Below are 25,159 nucleotides of genomic sequence, written 5' to 3'. Positions count from 1 at the left end.
GGCTAGATGGTCAGGCTCACCGGGTAGTGATCAATGGTTCCATGTCTAGTTGGCAGCCGGTATCAAGTGGAGTGCCCCAAGGGTCGGTGCTGGGGCCGGTTTTGTTCAATATCTTCATTAACGATCTGGAGGATGGTGTGGACTGCACCCTTAGCAAGTTTGCAGATGACACTAAACTGGGAGGAGTGGTTGATACGCTGGAGGGTAGGGAATACAGAGGGACCTAGACAAATTAGAGGATTGGGCCAAAAGAAATATGATGAGGTTCAACAAGGACAAGTGCAGAGTCCTGCATTTAGGATGGAAGAATCCCATGCACTGCTACAGACTAGGGACCGAATGGCTGGGCAGCAGTTCTGCAGAAAAGGACCGAGGGGTTACGGTGGACGAAAAGCTGAATATGAGTCAACAGTGTGCCCTTGTTGCCAAGAAGGCTAATGGCATTTTGGGTTGTATAAGTAGGGGCATTTCCAGCAGATCGAGGGATGTGATCGTTCCCCTCTATTCAGCACTGGAGAGGCCTCATTTGGAGTACTGTGTCCAGTTTTGGGCCCCACACTACAAGAAGGATGTGGATAAATTGGAGAGAGTCCAGCGGAGGGCAACAAAAATGATTAGGGGGCTGGAGCACATGACTTATGAGGAGAGGCTGAGGGAACTGAGATTGTTTAGCCTGCAGAAGAGAAGAATGAGGGGGGATTTGATAGCTGCTTTCGACTACCTGAAAGGGGGTTCCAAAGAGGATGGATCTAGACTGTTCTCAGTGGTAGAAGATGACAGAGCAAGGAGTAATGGTCTCAAGTTGCAGAGGGGGAGGTTTAGGTTGGATATTAGGAAAAACTTTTTCACTAGTAGGGTGGTGAAGAACTGGAATGGGTTACCTAGGGAGGTGGTGGAATCTCCTTCCTTAGAGGTTTTTAAGGTCAGGCTTGACAAAGCCCTGGCTGGGATGATTTAGTTGGGTTTGGTCCTGCTTTGAGCAGGGGGTTGGACTAGATGACCTCCTGAGGTCCCTTCCAACCCTGAGATTCTATGAAGTCCCCAAAGCCATTCTTAGGTGAAGGGATGTGCAAAGGCGGCTCTAGGAATTTTGCTGCCCCAGGCACGGCAGGCAGGCTGCCTTCCGTGGCATGCCTGCGAGAGGTCCTCCGAAGCCGTGGGACCAGCGGACCCTCCGCAGGCACGCCGCTGAGGGCAGCCTGCCTGCCACCCTTGCAGCACTGGCAGAGCGCCCCCCGCGGCTTGCCGCCCTAAGCACGCGCTTGGCATGCTGGGGCCTGGAGCCGCCCCTGGGGATGTGTCTGGCACAGTCAGAGCTGCCAGAGAATGACCATCACTTAGTGCAGTGGCACAGTCTTTGTAAGCAAGGAATGCATAATTCCTAGTGTGGAGACAGTCACAAAAGTGAGCGAGTTCTCTGTCCAGCAAAAGCTCAAACAATCCTGAGCACAGTAGGTACCAATGACAATGATGCAGTGAGCAATGCCCGGCATGGCAGTGTGGTCTCTGTAGTGGTTAGACTGTAATTAAGTGCTGTGGTGTCCCCAATAAAGGAATTAAGCACTGATGCTGTCATGACAAGGAAAGGGTTAAGCATATAACCGTCCAGTAGGTGCTAGAATAAGTGATGACTGAAGTCAGGGGCAGAACTCAGGTCAGCCTTAAGTGGGGAGTGGGGCTTAGGTGAGTGGCTTGGGCTAGCCCCACATGGGTCCCAGTTTCCCTCTCCCTAGTTAAGTGTGGCCCTGGAACAAGAGCAGCCCCAGCAATGGTGGGGTTAAAGGTGGTCCCACCCTGGAGAAAGTTAAGTGAGGCTGTGGTTCTGGAGTGGGTTAAATGCAGCTCTAGCTCCAGTGCGGAGCTGACTAAGTGAAGCCCTTTGCAGCAGAAAAGCAATAAGTAGAATCTTGAGTGAGCTCCCCTCTGGTGCAGCTAGTGCCATGCGAGGAACGGCCTGGGCGAGGAGAACACACGCCGCTCAGCCTAGGAGGGCGCGTGGGTGTTGTAATTGAAGCACAGCTGCATCAGATCTGGCATGGAGGAGTTAAAGGTGGGTCGGGGGGGGGCGCTCCGTTTTGACAATTGGAGGGGGAAGGTACATACAGCTTTAGTCCCAGCATGGAGGGGATTAAGTGCCGCTCCGGGGGGAGGCGAGAGGACTGGCCTAAGGCACACTGCTGCCCTGTTTGTCCCCCCCTTGCCTAGAAGCCGGGCCCTCATCTCCCTTCCAGTCTCCCCTCCCCAAAGAGGCAGAGTAGCAGCTGAGGGGCCCTAAGCAGCTTGGGCAGGTGGGCCGGGCCCCCCACGCCTTCCGGGGCACCACGCAGGGACGCTCTTCGGGGGGGTGGGCGAGGCAGAGCTGTGGGTCCACTCGGGGTCCCCTGTCCCAGCTTTTCGTCGCCGCCAGCGGCTGGACGAGCCCCGGCCCTGCTGGCTGCCCTCGCTCGGCCCTGGCGCGCAGGGGGTTAAGGGCTGCCGCGGGCGGGCGGGCTGGCGGGCGCGGCCCGGCAGGGAGGGGGTTAAGTGCCTGGCTGCTGCGGAGGCTGCCACTCGGCTCCGCGGCTCGCTTGGAGTCGGAGCCGCAGCCGCTCCAGCGGGAAGATGGCGACGGAGGGAGCGAGCGGGCAGCCCGGCTCCGGCGGCCAGGAGGAACCGGCGGGAACGGTAACCAGGCTGCGGGGACAGGGCGGCAGTGGGGGCTCAGACCCGGCCGGGGCGGCTCGGCTGCGGGGCGCCCCGCGGGGGCGTGGAGCCGCCGCAGCCCCCGAGGCGGTTACCCGCCCTCCAGCGGGGCGCCCGGGCGGTAGCGGTCCGCGCTCTGCTCGGGGGCGCCGGGCGGGGGTTGCGGGCTCCTGTTGTGGCAGCGCCCGTGTGGGAGGGAGCCGGCGGCGCGGGGCTGGGGAGCCGCTCTGACCCGGTGCCGGCTGCTGCTCCCCACGGCCAGGTCCCAGGGTCGCGGTTTTCGGACCAGGCGGATTCGCCTCTTGGGGGTTTCTCGGAGGGCTGCGGGTTGTGCGCTTTGTGGCTGGACCCAGAGCCTGCGTGAGGCAAAACCAGCGGGGTGGGTGTGGGAGAGCGGGACGCAGCGCTTGATGCCGAGGCAGAGTCATTTGCCTTGCTGCAGACGCTTTCAATAGGAAAGACTTGTTCCTGCTGAAAGAGCCAAGCCGGAGCTTTCCTTTCATGCTGACACCCGCTATATCGGGGTTAAAAATCCCCAAATGACAGGCGGCTTTGGCGTCTTCTCTCTCCAGTTATGCTGATCAGTCTAACACGGCTAGACTGATTTTTGCTGCTGTGGCTTTTTCTCTTGGTTTTCTAATAAACTGAAATCTATGGAGTCAATTTCTAGGGCATATGCCTGGGGATTTTAAACCTGTAACTCCCATTAGTACAAATAAGAATTGCATGGCAACATTTACAATTAATTTGTACCCCTAAAAGTTGTAAACAACATTAAATTTTCACTATGAAAAAATGCATTGCTTAGCATATCAAAGCCTTTACATTTTCACTTTCTTTTTTTAATTGGATCCCTTGTGAGGTCATTGACCCAACACTAGAAAAGAGCACGTTTTTCTGTGAAACTGCTCACAACATTGTCTATTAAATATTCCCTACATGGTTTTGATATCTTGCTGTATTTGTTTTTCAAATGAAAAAACTTTATGGACTCTGTCCTAGGATTTGAATGGTGCTTTTTGAAAATAATTTGCAAGATGAAAGTCCATAATTAAGTAGCATGTCAAACCAGTCTAAGTAGTTTCAAATTAATATCCATAAAACTGTTCTGAATTGATATTGGCATAATACTGAGTCCTTTAAAGGGAACTTAAACGTAACTCAAGTTTATAGCTCTTAGTTTAAATGTAAAACCTAAGACCAGTACGACACTACAAAAATTTCTACAATAGCATTTAAATATTCCAGTGAAAATTGTTTTTAAACAATTAAACTTTGTTTAAATACTGCAACATTAAGAGGCTCTAAATGATAATAAAGAAGCATGTAACTGGCTTCATTAATTTTAATCGATTAAGCTGCCAAATGCAAAAAAGTAAACACTATAGTGATAAGTAAACATTTTTAAATATTGTTGGTTTTAGAAATGTCAAGTAATTTAAATAACATAGGCAAACACTTGTTCAAGCATTGGTATATTTAGCCATCTAAATAAATACTGAGCAAAACTCAGGCCAGATACTTTGATTCCTAAATACTGTTTTAGTAGCCTAACCTTGGGCATCCATTTAGTGAAAACTCTTATTTTTAATTTGCCAATTATCCTTCAAATGTTTGAATTTTGTCCTCTGTTTTTCCTCAAACATATTATAAACTTTGTATTTGATTACGCTTCACTTTCTTGTAGCTCAATCCAAAATAATTCTCCAATAGAATAAAACTGCTGTGTGTGTGGAAATATATTGGAGTGAGTAGTTTTTTAAAAGGGCCACTGTAAGTAAAATTATTAGTTCTCTTCTAAATAAAAAAAGAGAGATCAGTGTTTCTGGGTTATTGCCAGGAAACAGGATTAATTAATAGCTTGAAGTTCAGCAAGACTTCCAGTGGAGTTTTTTAAATTTGGTTTAATGTTTTGTTTGGTGGTTGGACTCTTGAAAGCACTGACAATGCAATGAATGATTTAGAGCGAGTGATAGTAGTTATACAGTAGTGTTTTACTATACTTAAATAGCATCTAATACTGTCAACAGTTCTGCTAGACTACTCTTCGCTTTTGTAGGCATTTGATGCTAAATAGTTATCCTGATGTCTCGGTACAACACTGAAAAAATAATTTTCATCTGCTGGCTGCTGTTCTTGGGAGAAGTTACAGAATAGTATGGAAAAGATGGTCCTACATTTTTATTGTCCAAAGAATTTGACTGAAAAAGAGTGGAGTATTTTTTAATGTGCTGTAGTTGGGAATGAAGCCAACATTCTTGTCATTCTGAGGTGTTTTTTTTTCCTTTTCCCCTGATCTAAGTGCTGCAGCTGGTATGCCAAAAAAAAACCCAAACCTGGGTCTACACGTTGTTGTCATGGTAATAATGACAGTGGAAAACTGGGGGAAGAGTGTGAGTCTGTTCTCATACCTGTGTATCAGGAATGACTGTGGTAAAGTCAGTGGAGTTGCATGAGCATAAAGCCATTGCCATTTAGAATAGAATGTGGCAATGGTTTAAAAAAGATTAAAATACCCTGGGATGACTTGCATCTTCATGATACCGACTGGTAATGATTGTATTATCAAATGTATCATGCCTTTTTGCTGATATTTTGGGGGCAGCAACCTGCAGTGCCATGAAAGCTGGCTTGACAGATGTGGTGGTCTAACAGTATGTTTAAAGAGGACACCGTGCAAAGCCTGTATCTTTCTAATTACTCTGTTAACATTACCAGTAAAATATTGCTTTTTCAGCTGTGGTGGACTAGCAACTGTGGAAATGGTAATCCACAATTTGGCTAAATGTGGGAACTCTTTGTAAAGCTCTGCATAAAGTACATGTAGAATGGAATATTGACATGATTGAAGTCTGTGGGAGTTTTGCTGCTCATGTCAACAGATCCACAATTTCACCAATAGTGTTAAGTGCAGTTCTACAAAGATCAGTCTTCATTATGGCTCCTTAATATTTGTTTTCTTTCAGTAACTCTGTATTGTTACTGATTTAATAACAGGAACTCCCTAGAATCACAGGAAAGAGTCTTAGATGGTTGTATGATATATTAGACCCACAACTGATAAGGAAAGCTCAAAGTACTACCACCACCACCACCACCAACTAAAAAAACCCCTTATGGTCAGAAAGGTTAAGGACAATAAGAAGGACTCTTTTTTAAATATATTGGGAACAAACTAAATCTTAGCAGTGGTCTAGGTCTGATACTGGACAAACGTGGTAAAGTATCAGTCATGATGCATAAAAAGCTAAATATTATGTCTTTGTAAAGAAGCAGAATGATGTATTCATATCTTACAGCGTAATGAAATTCTTCCTATTACATCAGTAACGAGTGAGGATGTTAAACTTTAATAGTCACTTTAATATTTAACATTTTTGAATCTGCAGGACTGCATATCTCTTAACTAAGAGTGGTAAAAATTGGCTGAGGAGCTCTCTCAGCCATTAGTATTGTGTGTGGGTGGTTTAAGAAAACCACAACTTGTAACACAGTGGAAGTTCCAAGAGGACTAGGAAAATGTTGCAGCAATAATTTTAAAAGGTAAATGAGATGATCCAGGAAACTATAGATCGATTAACCTGACATTGATCCCCAGCAAAATCAAGGGAAGACTGATATGGGATGCTATTGATAAAGAATTAAGACAATAGCATAATTTATGCTAATCTACATGTTTTTTATGGAAAATAGGTCTTGTTAAACTTTAATCGGATCACAAGAATGGTTGCTGTAGGTAACCGTGACATAATATACTTAGCCTTCTGAAAGGCATTTGTCTCAGTCTCACATGATATTCTTAGATATTTAAAAAAGCACTATATAAAATACAGCCTCAGTTAAATGGATCAAAAATGGATAGATCACAAAGTAATTGTAAATGGGGAAACATCATGTTATTGGGGTATTTCTGGTGGGGTCTGACAGGGATCTGTTCTTGGCTCCATGCTATCTAATATCTTTATTCATAATTTGGAAGAAAATATGCAGTATTGATGGGAAAATTTCTGGAAGGCTTAGTACTAAATAATGACCAGGATAGATTAGTTATCCAGACTGACCTGGCTCACTTTAAAAGCTTACCTCATTTGAAGCATGTTTTAACACCACTAAATGCAACAGTATAATATAGGAACAAAGAATGCAGATCATACTTCTGAGATGAGAAATTGTATCCTGCAAAATAGTGACTCTGAAAATGACCTATGGGTCTTGGTAGATAACCAACTGAACATGAGCTCCCAGTACAATGCTGTTGCTTAGGGGGAAGATGACATTCGCTTGCTTATGTATCCACGAATCACAAGTAGGAGTAGGGAGTGGTAATACCTTTGTACACCACATTAGTGAGACCATTACTGGCATAATGTGTCCAGTTGTGGTGATAACACTTCAAAGAAGATGTTGACAAATTGGAAAGCAATTGGAAAAGAGCTACAAACATGCCTTGTAGAGAGAGACTAAAGAAGCTCAATCTACTTACCTTATCCAAGAGAAGGTAATGTGACGATTTGATCAGTTTACAAGTATCTACATGAGGAAGAAATTTCTGATGGTAGATGGATCTTTTAATCTAGCATTAGAAGGCATAATGAGATCCAGTGGTTGAAGGCTGAAGCTAGAAAAAATTCATACAGATGCTCCCCAATTTATGCAAGGTGTTCCAGAACGGAACCCTTGCGTAAGTCGGAAATAGGGTGACCAGATAGCAAGTGTGAAAAATCGGGACGGGGGGTGGGTGGGTAATAGGAGCCTATATAAGAGAGACTCAAAAATCAAGATTCTCTATAAAAGCGGGACATCTAATCACCCTAATTGGAAATGTATACCCGACCCTTGCGCCAGAAAAACAAACTATTTCTGGTTTACGGAATTTTTCCATAAGTGCAGATTTGCGTAAGTTGCGTTTGCATAACCTGGGGGGTGTCTGTACAAGAAATAAGCCTCATTCTTAACAATGAGGGTAATTGACTAATGGAAAAATTTAGGAATGTGTTGAAGTCTCAATCACTTGAAGTCTTTAAATAAAGACTGGATATCTTTCTTTAAATGAAAGCTATAGCTCAAACAGAAGTTATGAGCTTGATCCAAAAATTGGAGAAAGAATCTTTGGTCTGTTTTTAGTCAGGAGATCAGACATAATGGTCCCTCTTGTCCTTAAAATCTGTGAATTAAAATTAAGCATATGTGTAGGTGTTTTCAGAATTGAGCCTTACATGAACTTTGTTTTATATCATGTTGGTAGTATGAATTAAATTTAGAGCTGATTGGAAAAATATAGAATTTCTTAATGAGAAATTTTCTACAACTTTTCACTGAAACATAGAATTTTTGATATTTCCATCACTAAATTTGTCAAAACAAACTTTTTTTATTTTGGGGGGGCCTGCCTTCTCCCTCCCCCCCCCCCCAAAAAAAAGGAAATTTTGAAAGATTTAAAACAGTTAGTTATAAAAGTGAGGCTGAGACTACCTTTGAGCAGGGGGTTGGACTAGATGACCTCCTGAGGTCCATTTCAACTCTGATATTCTATGATACCATCTGCCAGGCAAATTAGATAACTGAAACCTCCAATAACTGCAGAAACAGAACACAGGGTAACTTTAAACACTTGTAACTGTTCTAGATCTAATCATGTAGTGTTTGCCTCAGAAATTACTTATTTTTAATGTAATTTTTGGTGACAAACTGGATTAGCATTGCATTGGTGACAAACTGGATTAGCATTGGTGTAAACATGGTCATTAAAGAATAGTTTCATAAAAATGTTTCTTGGTTATGAGAACCTCTTTGGCTACATAGGTGGTTTTGAAGATAAATCTTTCTGCTGTTTTGCATTTTTTTGGCTTTGATTTATTGAAAATACATACTTCAATCTCTGTGCACATTATAAAACACAAATTTGTTTACCCGCCTTGTCCCTCTAATCAATGTAGTAGTCAGTGTGTTTTTAAAAAAAAAACAAAAAAAAAAAACCAAAACCCAATTCCCCAGTATTTGACTAAAACCCCACCCACTTATTCAAAAGTACAAATGAGCGAATAAACCCTGGAAAATTAAACTCAGGCCGTGGGTCCCTGAAAGACTTAAACTTGCTTAATTTTAGAGTGGTTGGCTGTAGGGCTGTCAATTAATTGCAGTTAACTCATGTGATTAACTCAAAATATTTTTGGATGTTTTCTACATTTCCAAATACATTGACTTCAGTTACAACACAGAATACGAAGTGTACAGTGCTCACTTCATATTTTTTATTTCAAATATTTGCACTGTAAAAAACAAACAGTATTTCAATTCACCTAATATCAGTACTGTAGTACAATCTCTGTCACAAAAATTGAACTTACAAATGTCAAATTATATACAAAAAATAACTCCATTCAAAAAATAAAACATTCTGACATTTGTAAGTTCCGCATTCATGATAGATTGCACTACAGTACTGACATTAGGTGAACTGAAAAGACTATTTCTTTTTTACAGTATATTTTTATTTGATATTTGCAAAGTGAGTACTGTACACTTTGTATTCTGTGTTATAATTGAAATCAGTGTATTTGGAAATGTAGAAAAAATCCAAAAATATTTAAATGGTATTATAGTATTTAACAGTGTAATTAATCAATTTTTTTAATTGACTTCAGTGGGATTCCTCACTGTGTATATGGTTAAGTACACATATAAGTATCTGCAGGATCAGTGTCTCAGTATTTAGCAGACTGATGAATAAGGAAGCAAATTCCACAGTTAGGGTACGTCTACACTATGGGATTATTCCAAATTTACAGAAACCGGTTTAGTAAAACAGGTTGTATAAAATCGAGTGCACGCGGCCACACTAAACACATTAAATCGGTGGTGTGCATCCACGGTCCGAGACTAGCGTCGATTTCTGGAGCGTTGCACTGTGGGTAGCTATTCCATAGCTATCCCGTAGTTCCCGCAGTCTCCCCCGCCCCTTGGAATTCTGGGTTGAGTTCCCAGTGCCTGATGGGGCAAAAATCATTATCGCGGGTGGTTCTGGGTACAGCCTCACCCCTCCCTCCCTGAAAGCCGCAGACAACCGTTTCGTGCCTTTTTTGCTTGGTGAACTGTGCAGACGCCATAACACAGCAAGCATGGACCCTGCAGTATTGAGCTGAGCAATCGTGGATGTTTTAAACACCTTGCGCACTCTCGTGCAGTATATGGTGAACCAGGACCTTGAAACCGAGGCGAGGAGGAGGCGGATATGGCAGCGCGGCGATGACAGTGATGAGGATGTAGACACAGAATTCTCTCAAACCGTGGGCCCCTTTGCTTTGGAGATCCTGATGGTAATGGGGCAGATTCTATCCATTGAACGCCGAGTTTGGGCCCGGAAAACAAGCACTAACTGGTGGGACTGCATTGTGTTGCAGGTGTGGGACGATTCCCAGTGGCTGCGAAACTTTCGCATGCATAAGGGCACTTTCATGGAACTTTGTGGCTTGCTTGCCCCTGCCCTGAAACGCCATAATACCAAGATGAGAGCAGCCCTCACAGTAGAGAAGCGATTGGCGATAGCCCTGTGGAAGCTTGCAACGCCAGACAGCTACCGGTCAGTCGGGAATCAATTGGGAGTTGGAAAATCTACTGTGGGGGCTACTGTGATGCAAGTAGCCAAAGCAATCACTAAGCTGCTGCTACAAAAGGTTGTGACTCTGGGAAACGTGCAGGCCATAGTGGATGGCTTTGCTGCACTGGGATTCCCTAACTGTGGGGGGCGGGGCGATAGATGGAACCCATATCCCTATCTTGGCACCGGAGCGCCAGGGCACCCAGTACGTAAACCGGAAAGGGTACTTTTCAATGGTGCTGCAAGCACTGGTGGATCACAAGGGACGTTTCACCAACATCCACGTGGGATGGCCAGGGAGGGTTCATGATGCTCGCATCTTCGTTTAAACGGCTGCAGCAAGGGAATTACTTCCCAGACCAGAAAATAACATTTGGGGATGTTGAAATGCCTGTCGTTATCCTGGGGGACCCAGCCTACCCCTTGATGCCATGGCTCATGAAGCCATACACAGGCAGCCTGGACAGTGGTCAGGATCTGTTCAATTACAGGCTGAGCAAGTGCAGAATGGTGGTGGAATGTGCATTTGGCCGTTTAAAGGCGCGCTGGCGCACATTACTGACTCGCTCAGACCTCAGCCAAACCAATGTCCCCATTGTTATTGCTGCTTGCTGTGTTCTCCCCCTTACTCTCACAGAGATTGTGGAGACCTTTATGGCGGGGTGGGAGGCTGAGGCAAATCACCTGGCCGCTGATTACGCGCAGCCAGACACCAGGGAGATTAGAAGAGCACACCAGGAAGTGGTGCGCATCAGAGAAGCTTTGAAAACAAGCTTCATCAATGGCCAGGGTACAGTGTGACTGCTGTGTTTGTTGATGAACACCCACCCCCCCTTGATTGACTCATTCCCTGTAAGCAACTCACCCTCCCCCTTCGAGTACAGCTTACTTATGCAAATAAAGTCACTATAGTTTAAAAATCATGAATTCTTTATTAATTCATTATAAAAAGAGGGAGAGAAGTAAGGGTGTGGTTTGGGAGGAGGATGGGAGGGATGAGAAGGGCAGTAAAATTTCACATTAATTACAGCCTTCTGGTTGGGCTGTCCACGGGGGTGGAGTGGGCAGGTGCACGGAGCCTCCCCCAACGCGTTCTTACACGTCCGAGTGAGGAGGATGTGGAACATGGTGAGGGTTGAGGGTGGTTATACAGGGGCTGCAGCGGCACTCTGTGATCCTGCTGCCATTCCTGAAGCTCCACCAGACGCCGGAGCATGTCAGTTTGATCACGCAGCAGCCCCAGAGTTGCATCCCGCCACTGCTGACTTTCCTGCCGATCTTCCTGCCGCCACCTCTCATCTCAGGTGTCCCTCCTGTCCTCACGTTCACTGGCATCTTTCCTGTAATTTGATACCACCTCCTTCCACTCATTCAGATGAGCTCTTTCATTGCGTGTAACTTACATAATATCCGAGAACATTTCATCTCGCGTCTTCTTTTTCCTCCGCCTTATCTGGGCTAGCCTTTGGGATGGAGTAGGGAGGCTTGAAAAAATTGCAGCTGCATGAGGGAGAGAAGTATTTAAAAAGATACATTTTACAGAACAATGGTTATAGTATTTCACAGTGAACAGCACTATTCACCTTACATAGCACATGTGATTTCCCTACAAGGTCGCATTTTTCATCTTAATACTGAGTGCCTGCAGCTCTGGGGGTTACAAATCTCACAGACACAGGTCTGGGCATCAGAATTCAGCTTGCATGCGGCCATGGTAAGCCACTGTCTTTCGGCTTCTGCAGTTATTTACTCCTTCCCCCAACGCATGGCTAATACCATGCTAGCTCCCTGCTAATCACCACCCGTCCCCCCCCGCCCCCCCCACCACCCACTGCGTGGCTGGTAGCTGGGAAGATCCCCGCTGACCAAACACAAAAAAGATCATCGGCATTTCACTCCTCCCCCTCCCCCCGCTTGGCTATGTGCAGGAAAGGATTTTTTTTAAGCTGCTGCAGTCCACGAACCCAGTAGGAAAATGGCCATCCCCCTTACTTAAATTCCTGATTTTCAACCAGGTTACCCTGAACTATATCACTTTGCTGAGGATAACACAGCGAGATAAAGAACGGATGCTTCTTGAATGCCAGCAATCACCGGGACCATACGCAGCTATGCTTTGCCATGCAATGATACCTGATTACTTGCTACATGCATGGCGTGGTAAAGTGTCCTACCATGGTGGACGGAACAAGGCTGCCTTGCCCAGAAACCTTCTGCAAAGGCTTCTGGAGTACCTCCAGGAGCGCTTCATCGAGATGTCCCTGGAGGATTTCCTCTCAATCCCCGGACATGTTAACAAACTTTTCTAAGTAACTATACTGTCTGCGAATGCATCCCAAGTCCTCAGGGCAAATCGATCATTAAAAAACGCTTGCTTAAAAAACAATGTTTGATATTTGCAAAGGTACACTCACCAGAGGTCCCTTCCATGGCTTCATTGTCTGGGGTAGTGGCTTGGGAGGGTAATTCCATCAGGGTGAGAAAAAGCTCCTGGCTGTTGGGGCTCCCGGATTGCTGTGTGCTCTCTGCTAGCTCGTCCTCCTCTTCTTCATCGTCATCTTCCCTGTCCGCATAATCCTCAGCCATGGCAGAGATTACAACCCCCACCTCGGAATCCACGGACAGGGGTGGGGTACTTGTGGCGCAGCCCCCTAAAATTGCATGCAGCTCAGCGTAGAAGCGGCATGTTTTTGGCCCTGCACCGGACCTTCCGTTTGCTTCTTTGGTTTTCTGGTAGGCTTGTCTGAGCTCCTTATCTTTCACTCTGCACTGCAGTGAGTCCCTGCTGTGGCCTTTATCCGTCATAGACCTTGAAATTCTTTCAAATACTTTTTCATTTTGTCTTTTGGAACGCAGTTCTGTTAGCACTGAATCCTCTCCCCATATAGCTATCAGATTCAGTACCTCCTGTGCAGTCCATGCTGGGGCTCTTTTTCGATTCTCAGGAGACTGCATTGTTACCTGTGCAGATGAGCTGTGCGTGGTCACCTGTGCTGATGAGCTCTCCACGCTGGGGAAGCAGGAAATGAATTTCAAAAGTTCGCGGGGCTTTTCCTGTTTATCTGGCCAGTGCATCAGAGTTCAGAATACTGTCCAGAGCAGTCTCAGTGGTGCACTGTGGGATACCACCCGGAGGCCAATACCATTGATTTGCGGCAACAACCAACCCTATTCTGATATGTTAATCCCGATATTAGCGCTACTCCTCTTGTCGGGGAGGAGTACAGAAACCGATTTAAAGAGCCATTAAAATCGATATAAGGGGCCTCTTAGTGTGGACAGGTGTGGCGTTAAATCGGTTTAATGCTCCTAAAACAGGTTTAAACGCATAGTGTAGACCAGGCTTTAGTCTCCCCCTGGTTTTCTCCAGTCTCACAGAACTCAGATTTTGCTTGTTAGCAAGAGCCTTCCAGCTGATCTGAAGTGAGCACTTGAACTCTGTTTCTGGGTCACCTGCTCCTCCCTCAAAACATCTCTGGAGTGAAGTGCCACCAGTGCCTGTCCAACACCTCCTTCCTAAATTAATTCAGGATTTCAGAATGTCCTCTCTGACCAGCATCCATCAGTTTCAGGTGATGGGGAGAAGCACTAGGGTCCTCTTCATATGTCATAACTAGGGCCCTACCAAAATCATGGTCCATTTTGGTCAATTTCATGGTCATAGGATTTTAAAAATTTCATAATTTCAGCTATTTAAATCTGAAATTTCACTGTTGTAATTGTAGGGTTCCTGACCCAAAAAAGGATTTGTGTGTGTGGAGGGGTCACAAGGGGTGGGGGGGTGGTTAGCGCTACCCTTACTTCTGCCCTGCTGGTGGCGGCGGTGCTGCCTTCAGAGCTGAGCACCCAGCCAACAACCGCTACTCTCCAGCCGCCCAGCTCTGAAGGCAGTGACGTAAGGGTGGAATACTATGACCCCCCCCACTGCAATACCCTTGTGACCCCCCCCCCACAATACCCTTTTGGGTCAGGACCCCCAATTTGAGAAACACGGCCTCCCTGTAAAATCTGTATAGTACAGGGTAAAAGCACCCAAAACACCAGATTTCAGAGTCTGTGACACATTTTTTCATGGCCAGGTATTTGATAGGGCCTGATATACAATAGGAAATAAGGCTAGTAGCTCCTAACCAAACACTCCTCTGTGGATAAGAGGAAGATCAAAGATTCTGAGTAGAGCTTCTAATTTTGTTTAACTGTTGGTAGTGCTTCTGCCTTGATCTATAAGGATGCAGGTTAGCAATTAGGCTGTACTAATGTTGGCAATGGGAACCCAGCAAATTGGGTGGGGCTGAGCTAATTAGTTGTGTGGTTTAATGACTCTATCAGCTGCTAGGCAACGCTAACTTCTTGCAGAATTGGATTTTTAAAAAATGACATGGCATCCTAGAACACTCAGATTCCATCTGAACAGACTTCTTACAAATTTAGTTTGAGGCAGGGGAATAAAAATTTTCCTATGTGTTTAGGTCTTGTATGCTTAAATTTCACCCTGGAGCAACCTATTCATACATCTCTGTTGTAAAACCAGTATGATGGAATGGCGGTTACAGGCTCAGTGCTAGAAGTATTGTAACTAAGTCTCAGAGGACACGAGTGGAGAGCCACTAATGTAGAATATATTGGCTGGCATGAAAACAAACTCTTGTCCTGTTGATTATAATGCCCAATGCTCAGTATATTAGGGAAGTTGCTTTTTCAGCCTGAAAGGCAATAGTTCTCACTAAGCAATTTTATTTGTATTAATACAGTCATTCACAAATCAGAAAAAAGCAACTGTACTGCTTGCTCCCTGCCTGCCCAACTCCTTCCCTTTTATTTTCTCAATACTTCCAATTTCTCCACCTTCTCCTGCACACTTATCTATCTTTATAAACAGAGGCAGGATTGTGGGTACTGGTGCTTATAGGTATATAATTGCTCAGGTAACTGCAACAGCTACTCTGAGGCAAAACAAGAACCAAAGCAAGTCTGTTATGGTGAAGACATCCTGCTTCCAAGAAGTGGCAGGTAGGGAAATGTGTGGGAGTTAGTTGATAGGATTTTTTTTTTTAAATCTGATTATACCAACATGAGGTAATCGGGGAAATTCATGGATTTATTTGTCCAGTCAAGTAGCCTGACATGGCCAACTGGATTGCATGCTGGCCATTGAGGGGTGTAAAATATTGTACATGAATAAGTTGAGTGGATGGCCCACTTCTTTATTATTAAAGAAGACAAAGTCAAGAGTACTGTTACAGATCTGGTGCAATACTGTATAATTACACATCTTTTCTGTAAAGAGATGCAATTAATTAGGTCAAGCAACTTTCTTATTTTATAAATTCAAAGCCAGGGAATACTTCCCCCTGCCCTCCAAATATCATCTGAGCTGCTTTTTCTCTTGCAGCATTTGCATCTTATTTTTTTTAAACTTCAAACCCCAAAAATTGTACAAGCTGCTTTTGCCAATTCTGAATTTTTTTAAATAGTTCAAATGTAATATATAACCATATAAATCAGTGGTTCTCAAACTTTTGTACTGGTGACCCTTTCACATAGCAAGCCTCTGGATGAGACCCCTCCCCCCATTAAACTTTTTTTTTAAAATACACTTAACACCATTATAGGATGCAAAGTGAGGTTTGGGTGCAGGCTGACAGCTCATGGACCCCCCATATAATAACCTCACGACCCCCTGAGGGGTCCCGAACCCCTGATATAAAACGTACTGTACTTGTATCTGTTGTCCTATTGGCAATTTAGACTTCAATTATCAAGAAAAACTTGACTGGCCAGTAGTCAAATATAGTTAAAAAGATAAGGATTTTAATCCTTAATCATCTCCTTCCTCTAATAATAAAAAAGCTTTCAGAATAAAACACTGCAGAAAATTACTTAAGAAATAGGTTCTGGCTCTTTTTGCTTGTGTATTATTGTAGCTAAACTTAATTTAATATGACCAGCAGACCCTCTTAACCACCCATTGCTGCTACCATGTTTATGCTCTGGTTCATGTCATGAAAGAATTTACTTTTTAAAAAGTACATCACCTGATCAGGTCCCCATTTAAAATGCTCATAATTGCATCCTTGGTGTTAACCTGAGACATCTATTCATTATTGGTGGGATAAGAAACTTTTCACATGTCTCTAGCTCAACTCTGATCAAGGACTAGGCTGGATTAAAAAAAAAATCATTTAATTTTTTTTAAATTTCAAATTGACAAATCAAGGTCTAACTCTTATAATTTCTTAATCAATTTAAATATACAAATTAAGCAGTACATTTGCTGCCAAGCTTTAAAATAACCCAAACCACAGAACTGTTAGAAGTCACTGGCTAAGCATCTGGAACCAGAGTTTGTTGAAATGCTAAACTGGCTTTTGACATCAGTAGCCTCTTCTGCAAGAGTGTATTTTCTTTTCAGTTTATTCAACTAGTTCAGTACAGTGAATTAGTCACTATAAGTTAAGAAACCAATTGGAAATTGAACAAGCAGGGAAAACTTGTTTTTAATTCATAAATTGGAAAAGAAAAAACAGGGGGAGGGGAGATCTACCTGAAACAATCAGTACAATTCACTAACTACAGATACTTTGTTTAATGTATGTTTGCTTTAAATGCAAAATGTTTTGTTAAACCTTTTGACAAATATTTTCTTGTCCGGTTGTTTTAATAAATTTACACACATTTTTAACTGACTTTGAATTTCCATCCAAATAGACTTGGCACATATCACAAGTAAAAATAAATTCAACACTGACCATTTTCTAAATAACAAATGTGTACACTTATTCAGATAGTGAATCTTAATTGAGCTATATAATTTTTTTAAACTATATAGATGCATTATATCCTCTTGGATAGTTTGGAGCTACCTTTTGCTTAGTGTAAAGGCTGTATTTAGTTGCAAATCAACATGTTTTAATAGTTACCAACCAAACAAATAAACCTTTCCTTAGAAAAATAGCTAAAAAGTACAAATGCAAAAACATAGTTGAAATCAACTGTTTGTTTAAATCAAGGTTTTCTCCTTGCTGGTTTAAATCATGATTAAAGCTGTTTAAATTCACCAATTTTAATTTAAATCAATCCACCTTGTCAAGGTCCATAGTAACTAAAAGTCTTTACCAATGATGTGCTGCCAGTATATTAACGGGGAACTTTCACATACTTTACCTCTTGACCGGGGTGGCCAACCTGAGCCAGAGAAGGAGCCAGAATTTACCAATCTACATAGCTAAAGAGCCACACTAATACATCAGCAGCCCCTATTAGCCCCTCCCACAGCACCTCCTGCCTGCCGGCAGCCCTGCTGATTAGCACCCCTGCTCCCTCCCCTTGCTTCCTGCCAGCAGCAATCAGCTGTTTTGCAGTGACCAGGAGGCTCTGAGATGGAGCGGGGAGGAGCAAGGGTGCAGCAGGCTCAGGGGAAGGGGCAGGGGCCTTGAGGTAAGGAGTGGAGGTGGGGCCTGGGGTTGAGCAGTAGAAAGTTGGCACCTGTAGCTCCAGCCCCGGAGTCAGCACCTATGCAAGGATCTGCATATTAACTTCTGAAGAGCCGCATGTGGCTCTGGAGCCACAAGTTGGCCACCCATGCTCTTGATAGTGAATTCTGATCTGGAGGAGACCACACTGCCTGCACTGTCCCCCTAGTGGCTGCATCCCCTTCCTCCTCTGGCCATGCTTATCAGAAATACCCTAATGGGCTAGGAGAGGAAATATGGTGTACAGAAGAAAGATGGTCTTGTAGTTAAAACACTGGATGAGGTCTTAAAGTATCATGGTTGAGTTTCTGGCTCTGCCATATGGACTTCTAGAGTGACTCTGAACAAGCCACTTTAATTTCTTTCTTAATTTCCTACCTGTAAAATGGAGACAAGAATGTTTCCCTACCTCACAGGGCTGCTATAAGATTAAATGGTGTTTCAGAAGTGCTCAGATGTAGGTCATAGAAGAAGGAATATAGGGGAGGTATTGCTGGCTGCAAAGCTGAATTAGATATAGGAGTGTGTGAAAGGAGGGGAATTTTACTGCCGGAAGGGAGGAAACTAGAGGCAGTATACTAGTATTGATGATCTGTGTAATGTGCTCTTTTACTACAGTGAGTACTATAGAGTAGGGGTTCTCAACCTTTTTTCTTTCTGAGGCCCCCCTGACATGCTATTTAAAAACTCCATGGCCCAGCTGTGCCACAGCTGGCTTTCTTCATATAAAAGCCAGGGCCAGCATTGAGGGGTAGCAAGCAGGGCAATTGCCTGGGGCCCCATGCCATTGGGGCACCACAAAGGCTGCTTCCGCTGTAGCTTCTGGGTGGTGGGGCTCAGAGCCCTGGGCTTCAGTGGGGCTTTTGGCTTTCTGCCCTGGGCCTCAGCGAGTTTAACACTGGTTCTATTTGGCACCCCCACCAGGGGCCATGGACCTCTGGCTGAGAGCCACTGCTGTAGAGAGTTTTAAAAGTAGTGAGAGAGGTTGATTTTGAATGTATGAGAAGCATTTGGCCACCTCGCATGAGAGCAGCTAAGGATGGAGTAGTTCTGGGAAAGGTTGGGAACTTTTTCTAACCTTCAGTGCACAGTTCTGCATTTAGCTTGACCTGAATGTGGAATGGCAAGAACAAAACAAAGGGCATTTAAAATGAAGGGTTTCAAATGTGTATTCTACCACTTTCTTTACTGGTATTTACATATCAAGGCTATTCATTGGTCTATTTGAAGAGTGTTGATGGATTCAGTCGCTGTTGCAGAAATCACTAAAACTAATACGAATTATAGCCCTGTTCACTGTCTCTCAAAGGCTGATACAAGTTGGCTAAGTAGCCTGGGGAAGCTTGCCCTGATGTTTTACATGCACAAATACATAAGGCTCTGGCCTGCAGGTTCTTTTCACCTGAACTCACTTCACATGGGGGGGGGGGGGGGACGGACACACCAAGTATCTCAAAATGACAAATTCAAAAACAGCACAAGCAAAGTAATGATAGCTGAAACCAAAGAATTGGAGGTTGGTGTGGGTCATGCACTGATTCCTTAACAAAACCCCCATGTCATAAAAGACTGTTGTCACTGGCCTAAACTTCATTTTCATTGGGTTTTGAGGTTCTGCTTTCTGAAAATCAAGCCCTTCTAGGGTTTGGCAACTTGGACACCCATAAATTGAGGTATCCATAATCATTAGTCACTTTGAAGATTTAATCTAGTGGTATCTTTCTTTCTTCCTAAGGACAATATACATTTCTCACTCCATTTATTTTCTCCTGTGGAAGGAGCATCCCCAAACTTTCAGATCAGAATAACCATGCCCTTTTTTTTATTGCTTGTCAAGACTAGCTATAATGAGGGCTTACAGAATTGACCCCGTGCTTACCAGCTACACTTACACTCACATGTTCACCCCCTAACACTGGGTTCCTCTGAATGATTCAGCTACAACAGTAATGGTGTTTTGGGCAACTTTTGCTTCCTTTGCCATCCTGGGGCAAACAGCTCATCTGCTCTATTCCCATTTTGAGAAAGCAGTAGTATCATTTGGGCCAGTTTGCTGTCAAATTTTCCTTGAACAAAAGTTGTACTCCTGTTTTTTATCTCCTGCACTTGCTGCCTCCTTGAGTGGAAATAGCCAGCAGTTCTAGTGGCTCTGCCCCTTGGCCACTACGAATTCCTACTCATCATGGACTAGCGAGTGTCTGCAAGTCCATAATAACTGACTGAAAACAGCTCTGTTAAAAGGCTAACTGACAGTGGACTTGCACAGTGCTGTTCAAATTTATATAGTGGGGTTGGTTGAAAAGAGCGTAATGCTTAACTGCTGTGGAGTTTGTACCTGTCTAAGATGTTAATATTGTTCTATGATACTCTTTTTGGCAGGTGTCCCCAACGTGGTGCCCGCATCCTGGCCAGTGGTCAAGCATCCACCGAAATGCTGCCAAAATTCGGTGGCATTTCAGCAGCGACATCTCTCAATGACGCTGCTTGCCACTGACAAACGGCATCATTGAGAGGCGTCGCAGCTGAAATTCAGTGGCATTTCGGCGGATGCTCGACTGCCGCCATAGTCCTTCGTCTGGCGCCCGACAGACAAAAAGGTTGGGGACCCACTGCTCTATGGCTTGGGTTGGAGGCATCCAGGAGAGTTCCTCTCTCCCTGGGTGCTGTCATAATACTTGAGCTCAGCTGAAATATTAAAGTTAACAGGAGGAGGAAAAGAGAAATTGCCATACCAGATCAAACCTGTACTCAAGTTTAATATCCTTTCTCCTAATTATCAGCTCCTTTTGTGAAATTCTCTAATAATTATGGAATAACTTTTTCTTTGGGAAAGTTTCTTCCCAACCGTAGGCAATCAATAGCTGGTTTACACACTGAAACATGAGGACTTTTTCCCCATGCAGAAATTTATATTACAATATAACTGTGGATGATATCTTTATCTTATCAAAGTCTTGTCCTGTTTTTGTATTCAGCTGGCTGCTTTGCTTCAATGGTGTCTTTTGGCAATGAGTTCCACAAGCTAATTCTGGGGTTTTAAACATAAAAGTACTTCCTCTAATCAATTTTTAAATTTAGTATCTTTCAATTTCATTTTAATGCCCTTTTTGCTCCTTTTTTTGGGAGGAAGAGTAATAGAATTTCCTGATTTTTATCTTCTCTATTGAGCAGTTTTATTCACCTGTATCCTGTCTCCTTTTATTAATCTGCACTCTAATTAATCTGAAAACACACCCTCTGCAGCGCTGCAAATTGCAGTGCTACAAAGCGCCAATGTAGTCAAAGCCCCAGCGCTGGGAGCCGCGCTCCCAGCGCTGTCCGTTATTCCCCACAGGGAGGTGGAGTACGGACAGCGCTGGGAGAGTTTTCTCCCAGCGCTGGCGCTTTGACTACACTTAGCGCTTCAAAGCACTGCCGTGGCAGCGCTTTGAAGTTTAAGTGTAGCCATAGCCTAAACAACTATTTCGGCATCTACTCACACAAGTTTTACATGCATCTTTAATTGCTTTTGTTGCCGGTCTTTTATTAGATGGGGTGACCAGTGCTTGATTTATCCATGGGCTGTTGGGCAATTTTTAGTGGCAGGATCTTAGCTGTGGAATAAAATTTCTCTTGTTGGTCACCTTTATAGCAGGCCTCATCTGTTCACAGAAGCTTTTCTGTGGTTGGGAGTGTTTTTGTTTGTCTACTCTACTAGTCTTTTTGTGAACTTGATTTTAACTTTCTTTTTGTGTAATTGCCCTCAGACACTGTATATGGGATCATTTAATAGGATGACAAAGTTTTATTTTGCAGACTTTTAGTTGACAATGTAAAGCCCCAAGACAGCTAAAATACAAATGCTTAACTTTGACTGAATTTGGCTTCAGTGGGACTACCCTGGCTTACAGTTAAGCGCATGCATAAGTCCTTGCAGGAGTTGGCCCTTTGAAAGAAAAATGGTTTGAAAACAGCATGTACTGGTAAACTCCTCACCCTTCATTTTAAATAAAAAGGGGTAAAACTACTTGATACTCACCTTGACCCTGATTGTCACAATTCAGATCATGTCAAATCTTTACAACGCAATAATAAACCTTAGAAAAATATGGTCTGGTGGAAATGCTGACAGAAACTAGCTCTATCATGCCCTTTTTTTGTTTTTGCTTTGCAGTTTTATCTTAGTTTCCCCCCTCCTACTGTAACCATCATACTCACATTTAAATAATGTATTCATGCATGAATTGTACTTCTCTTACAGAAAAGAGAGTTTGATGTGGATAATCTGAGCAAGCCAGAACTGCGGATGCTCCTTAGTGTAATGGAAGGGGAACTGGAAGCACGGGATCTTGTAATTGAAGCCTTGAGGGTAAGTTACTGTTTTTTTTAGATCTCCTCGCCCTCCTCCTCCTTCTCCTCCCCTCCCCCGTCTGGTTTTAAGCATGATTTGTAACACTTTCTTAGGCCTGGCCTACACTTGGGGGGAGTTGATGCAAGTTATGCAACTTCAGCTATGTGAATAACATAGCTGAAGTTGACGTACTTAGACCTACTCACCGCAGTGTCTTCACTGCGGTGAGTCGACTGCTGCTGCTCCCCCATTGACAGTGCCTGAGCTAGGGTGACCAGATGTCCTGATAAAATCGGGACAGTCCTGATTTTGAGAAGTTTGTCCTGAAGTACGGTCAGGATGCCATTTGTCCTGATATTTTGTTTCGGGCTTTTTTGTTACTCACCCATCTGTTGGGTCCCTCTGTTGCTGACGGTCTCTGGTGGCATTTTGGTGTTGGGTGCTTCTGTCTTTGGAAGCAAGACTTATTACCCTCAGCTGAAATGCTGCCGAAGACAGTTAGCGACTGAAGGACCCTCCGCTGAAGACCCAGGCGGGTGAGTGTAACAATTAAAAAGGTGCCACCCTGATATTTTACAGTTAGAATCTGGTAGCCTGCACCTCTCATGGCGGTGGAGTACAGGAGTCAATGGAAGAGTGCTCAGGGATCGATTTATCATGTCTAGACGTGATAAATCGACCCCTGCTGGATTGATTGCTGCCCACCAATCTGGCGAGTAGTGTAGACGTACCTTTAGTAAAACAGTATAAATTGTGATGTGTAGGGGTCTTTACCACTTAGCCAAGAAAGCATTTTGAGAGTGCTAGGGTCTGAAGAGCTAATCTATCTTCGTTCCCAAACCACCATAATAATATATACAGTACACCGCTACCTTGATATAACGCCACCAGATATAACACAAATTTGGATACAATGTGGTAAAACAGTGCTCCGGGGGGCGCGGGGCTGCTCACTCCGGTGGACCAAGCAAGTTCAATATAACACAGTTTCACCTATAATGCGGTAAGACTTTTTTGGGCTCCCAAGGACAGCGTGTTATCAAGGTAGAGGTGAATTTGGACTTTGAAAGGGTAGAGCAGGGGTAGGCAACCTGTGGTACATGTGCCAAAGGTGGCACGCAAGCTGATTTTCAGTGGCACTCTCACTGCCTGGGTCCTGGCCACTGTTCTGGGGGGCTCTGCCTTTTAATTTCATTTTAAATGAAGCTTCTTAAACATTTAAAAAACCTTATTTACTTTACATACAACAATAGTTTAGTGTTATATTATAGATGTTTTTAGAAGGTCTCTTTCTATACATTAAAATGTATTGCTGGCACACTAAACCTTAAATTAGAGTGAATAAATGAAGACTCGGTGCAGCACTTCTGAAAGGTTGCTGATCCCTGGGGTAGAGCATGGGGTAAATAGCAAAATAATGGAATTTAAAGAGAATGTTATGTTACATCATACTCCATTTCCAATAGGTGGGAATAATTTTAAAGGGCTGTCTATCACAGTTAATTCAAGTGATAACTGAAAACAAATTAACTCAATTAAATGAATCACAGCTTTTCACACTAAGCAATAATACCAATTTAAATATTTTTGGGTGGATTTCTACATTTTTCAAATATATTGATTTAAATTACAACACAGAATATGGAGTGTACAGTGCTCACTTTATTATTCTGATTACAAATATTCGCAGTGTAAAAAAAATTTCTTTACTGTTCAAATATTTAATCAAAATAATAAAGTGAGCACTGTAAACTTTGTATTCTGTGTTGTAATTTAAATCAATATATTTGAAAAATGTAGAAAACATTCACAAATATTTAAATTAGTTGTATTCTGTTTTTGTTTAAAAAATAAATGAATAGGTTTTAATTGACCTGTTACTCTCATGACTAATAACAATTTTAAAAAATATTAAATTCAATCCAGTCTTCATTTGTTTCAGCAGTCTCAATGTTTGGATGTAACAAATGTTTAGTGGGCATTGCCAGTCTTCTGAAGTGGGAGTGGAGATGAAATGGAAAGGTCATGTCAATGTAGGAAAGGGTGTATGCCAGGATTTTTTTTTTTTTATTTTTTTATTTTTTTAAACCCTGGGACCCAGTTTTGATTAGGGCCTCATTGTGCAAGGTGCTCTGCAAAAACACATTAGTGCATGTTTCCTACCCCAGTCTAAAGACAAAGCTGTCTGGAAACTGTAGACAAACTTTTGATCCTCATTTGATGAATATATAACTTTAAAAATTTTCATTAATGCAAAAAAAGTAATGAAGAGTATCCAAATAAACCTTTAGTAACAAAATTAAAGATCTTTATAAATTGAAGCAATTTATAGCAAAATTACAGTTGGCTAGATATCAGCAAATGCACATCCTTTAAGGTCTTCTAAAGAGACCACCCAATGTAGTGGAGTATGCCTCATACTAGATGTTAGGGGGGGTTGTGTGTATGTGTATATAATGGTTATCAGGTACTGCAATAACACTTTCAACTGTAATGTCACAATACGATACCTGTGTCTTAATTTTTTAAGAATTGCTTTTGGCTTTAGACCTCTTGCTACAAATGGAGCTGTCTAAATAGCTGTTACTGATATACCTATATTAATAACTATCAAGTGCTTGGACACGGCCTTTCTTTTATGAAATAAAATTAATGTTTAATGGCAATAGAACACTAGAGGCAATATGTTTCTAGAGTATTACTGCACTGTGGAATAGTCTAGTCTGGGATGTTGAGGTGCATGCACTCCCAGAAATGCACTGCCTTGTTTTGTCTGCCCGTCTTATTTCAGATCTTGTGCTCTGACTGCCAAGTTAAGGTAAACTAAAAATAGAAAGAAGTGCAAATAGGATATTTTAGCACTTTCTCCTTTCTCGTACACATTCATGGGCAGTTGACTCTACTGCTCAGAGTATTATAATGGTACACATGCCAAAAGCACACATTGGCTATATTACACTAGTGTACAACGTAGAATCATAGAAACATAAGGCTAGACGGGACCTTGAGAGGTCATCAAGTGCAACTCCCTGTGCTGAGGGAGGACCAAGTAAACCTAGATCATCTGACAGATGTTTT

The 25,159-nt window shown here is 43.2% G+C and overlaps 1 protein-coding gene across 1 annotated transcript in view; it reads left to right on the top strand.

The window, feature by feature from the left end:
* The first annotated feature begins 2,373 nt into the window (after positions 1-2,373).
* Positions 2,374-25,159, top strand: part of CTTNBP2 (cortactin binding protein 2) — a 184,206-nt gene continuing 161,420 nt past the window's right edge. The window contains 2 exon segments of the mRNA XM_039508739.1: positions 2,374-2,664; positions 21,992-22,099. Of these exon segments, the coding sequence (XP_039364673.1) occupies positions 2,602-2,664; positions 21,992-22,099 (171 nt within the window). The 5' untranslated portion in view covers positions 2,374-2,601.

Source organism: Mauremys reevesii, linkage group 1 (assembly GCF_016161935.1).
Source record: "Mauremys reevesii isolate NIE-2019 linkage group 1, ASM1616193v1, whole genome shotgun sequence".
Classification (NCBI taxonomy): Eukaryota; Metazoa; Chordata; order Testudines; family Geoemydidae; genus Mauremys; species Mauremys reevesii.
This window is presented reverse-complemented; position numbering and strand designations above follow the sequence as displayed.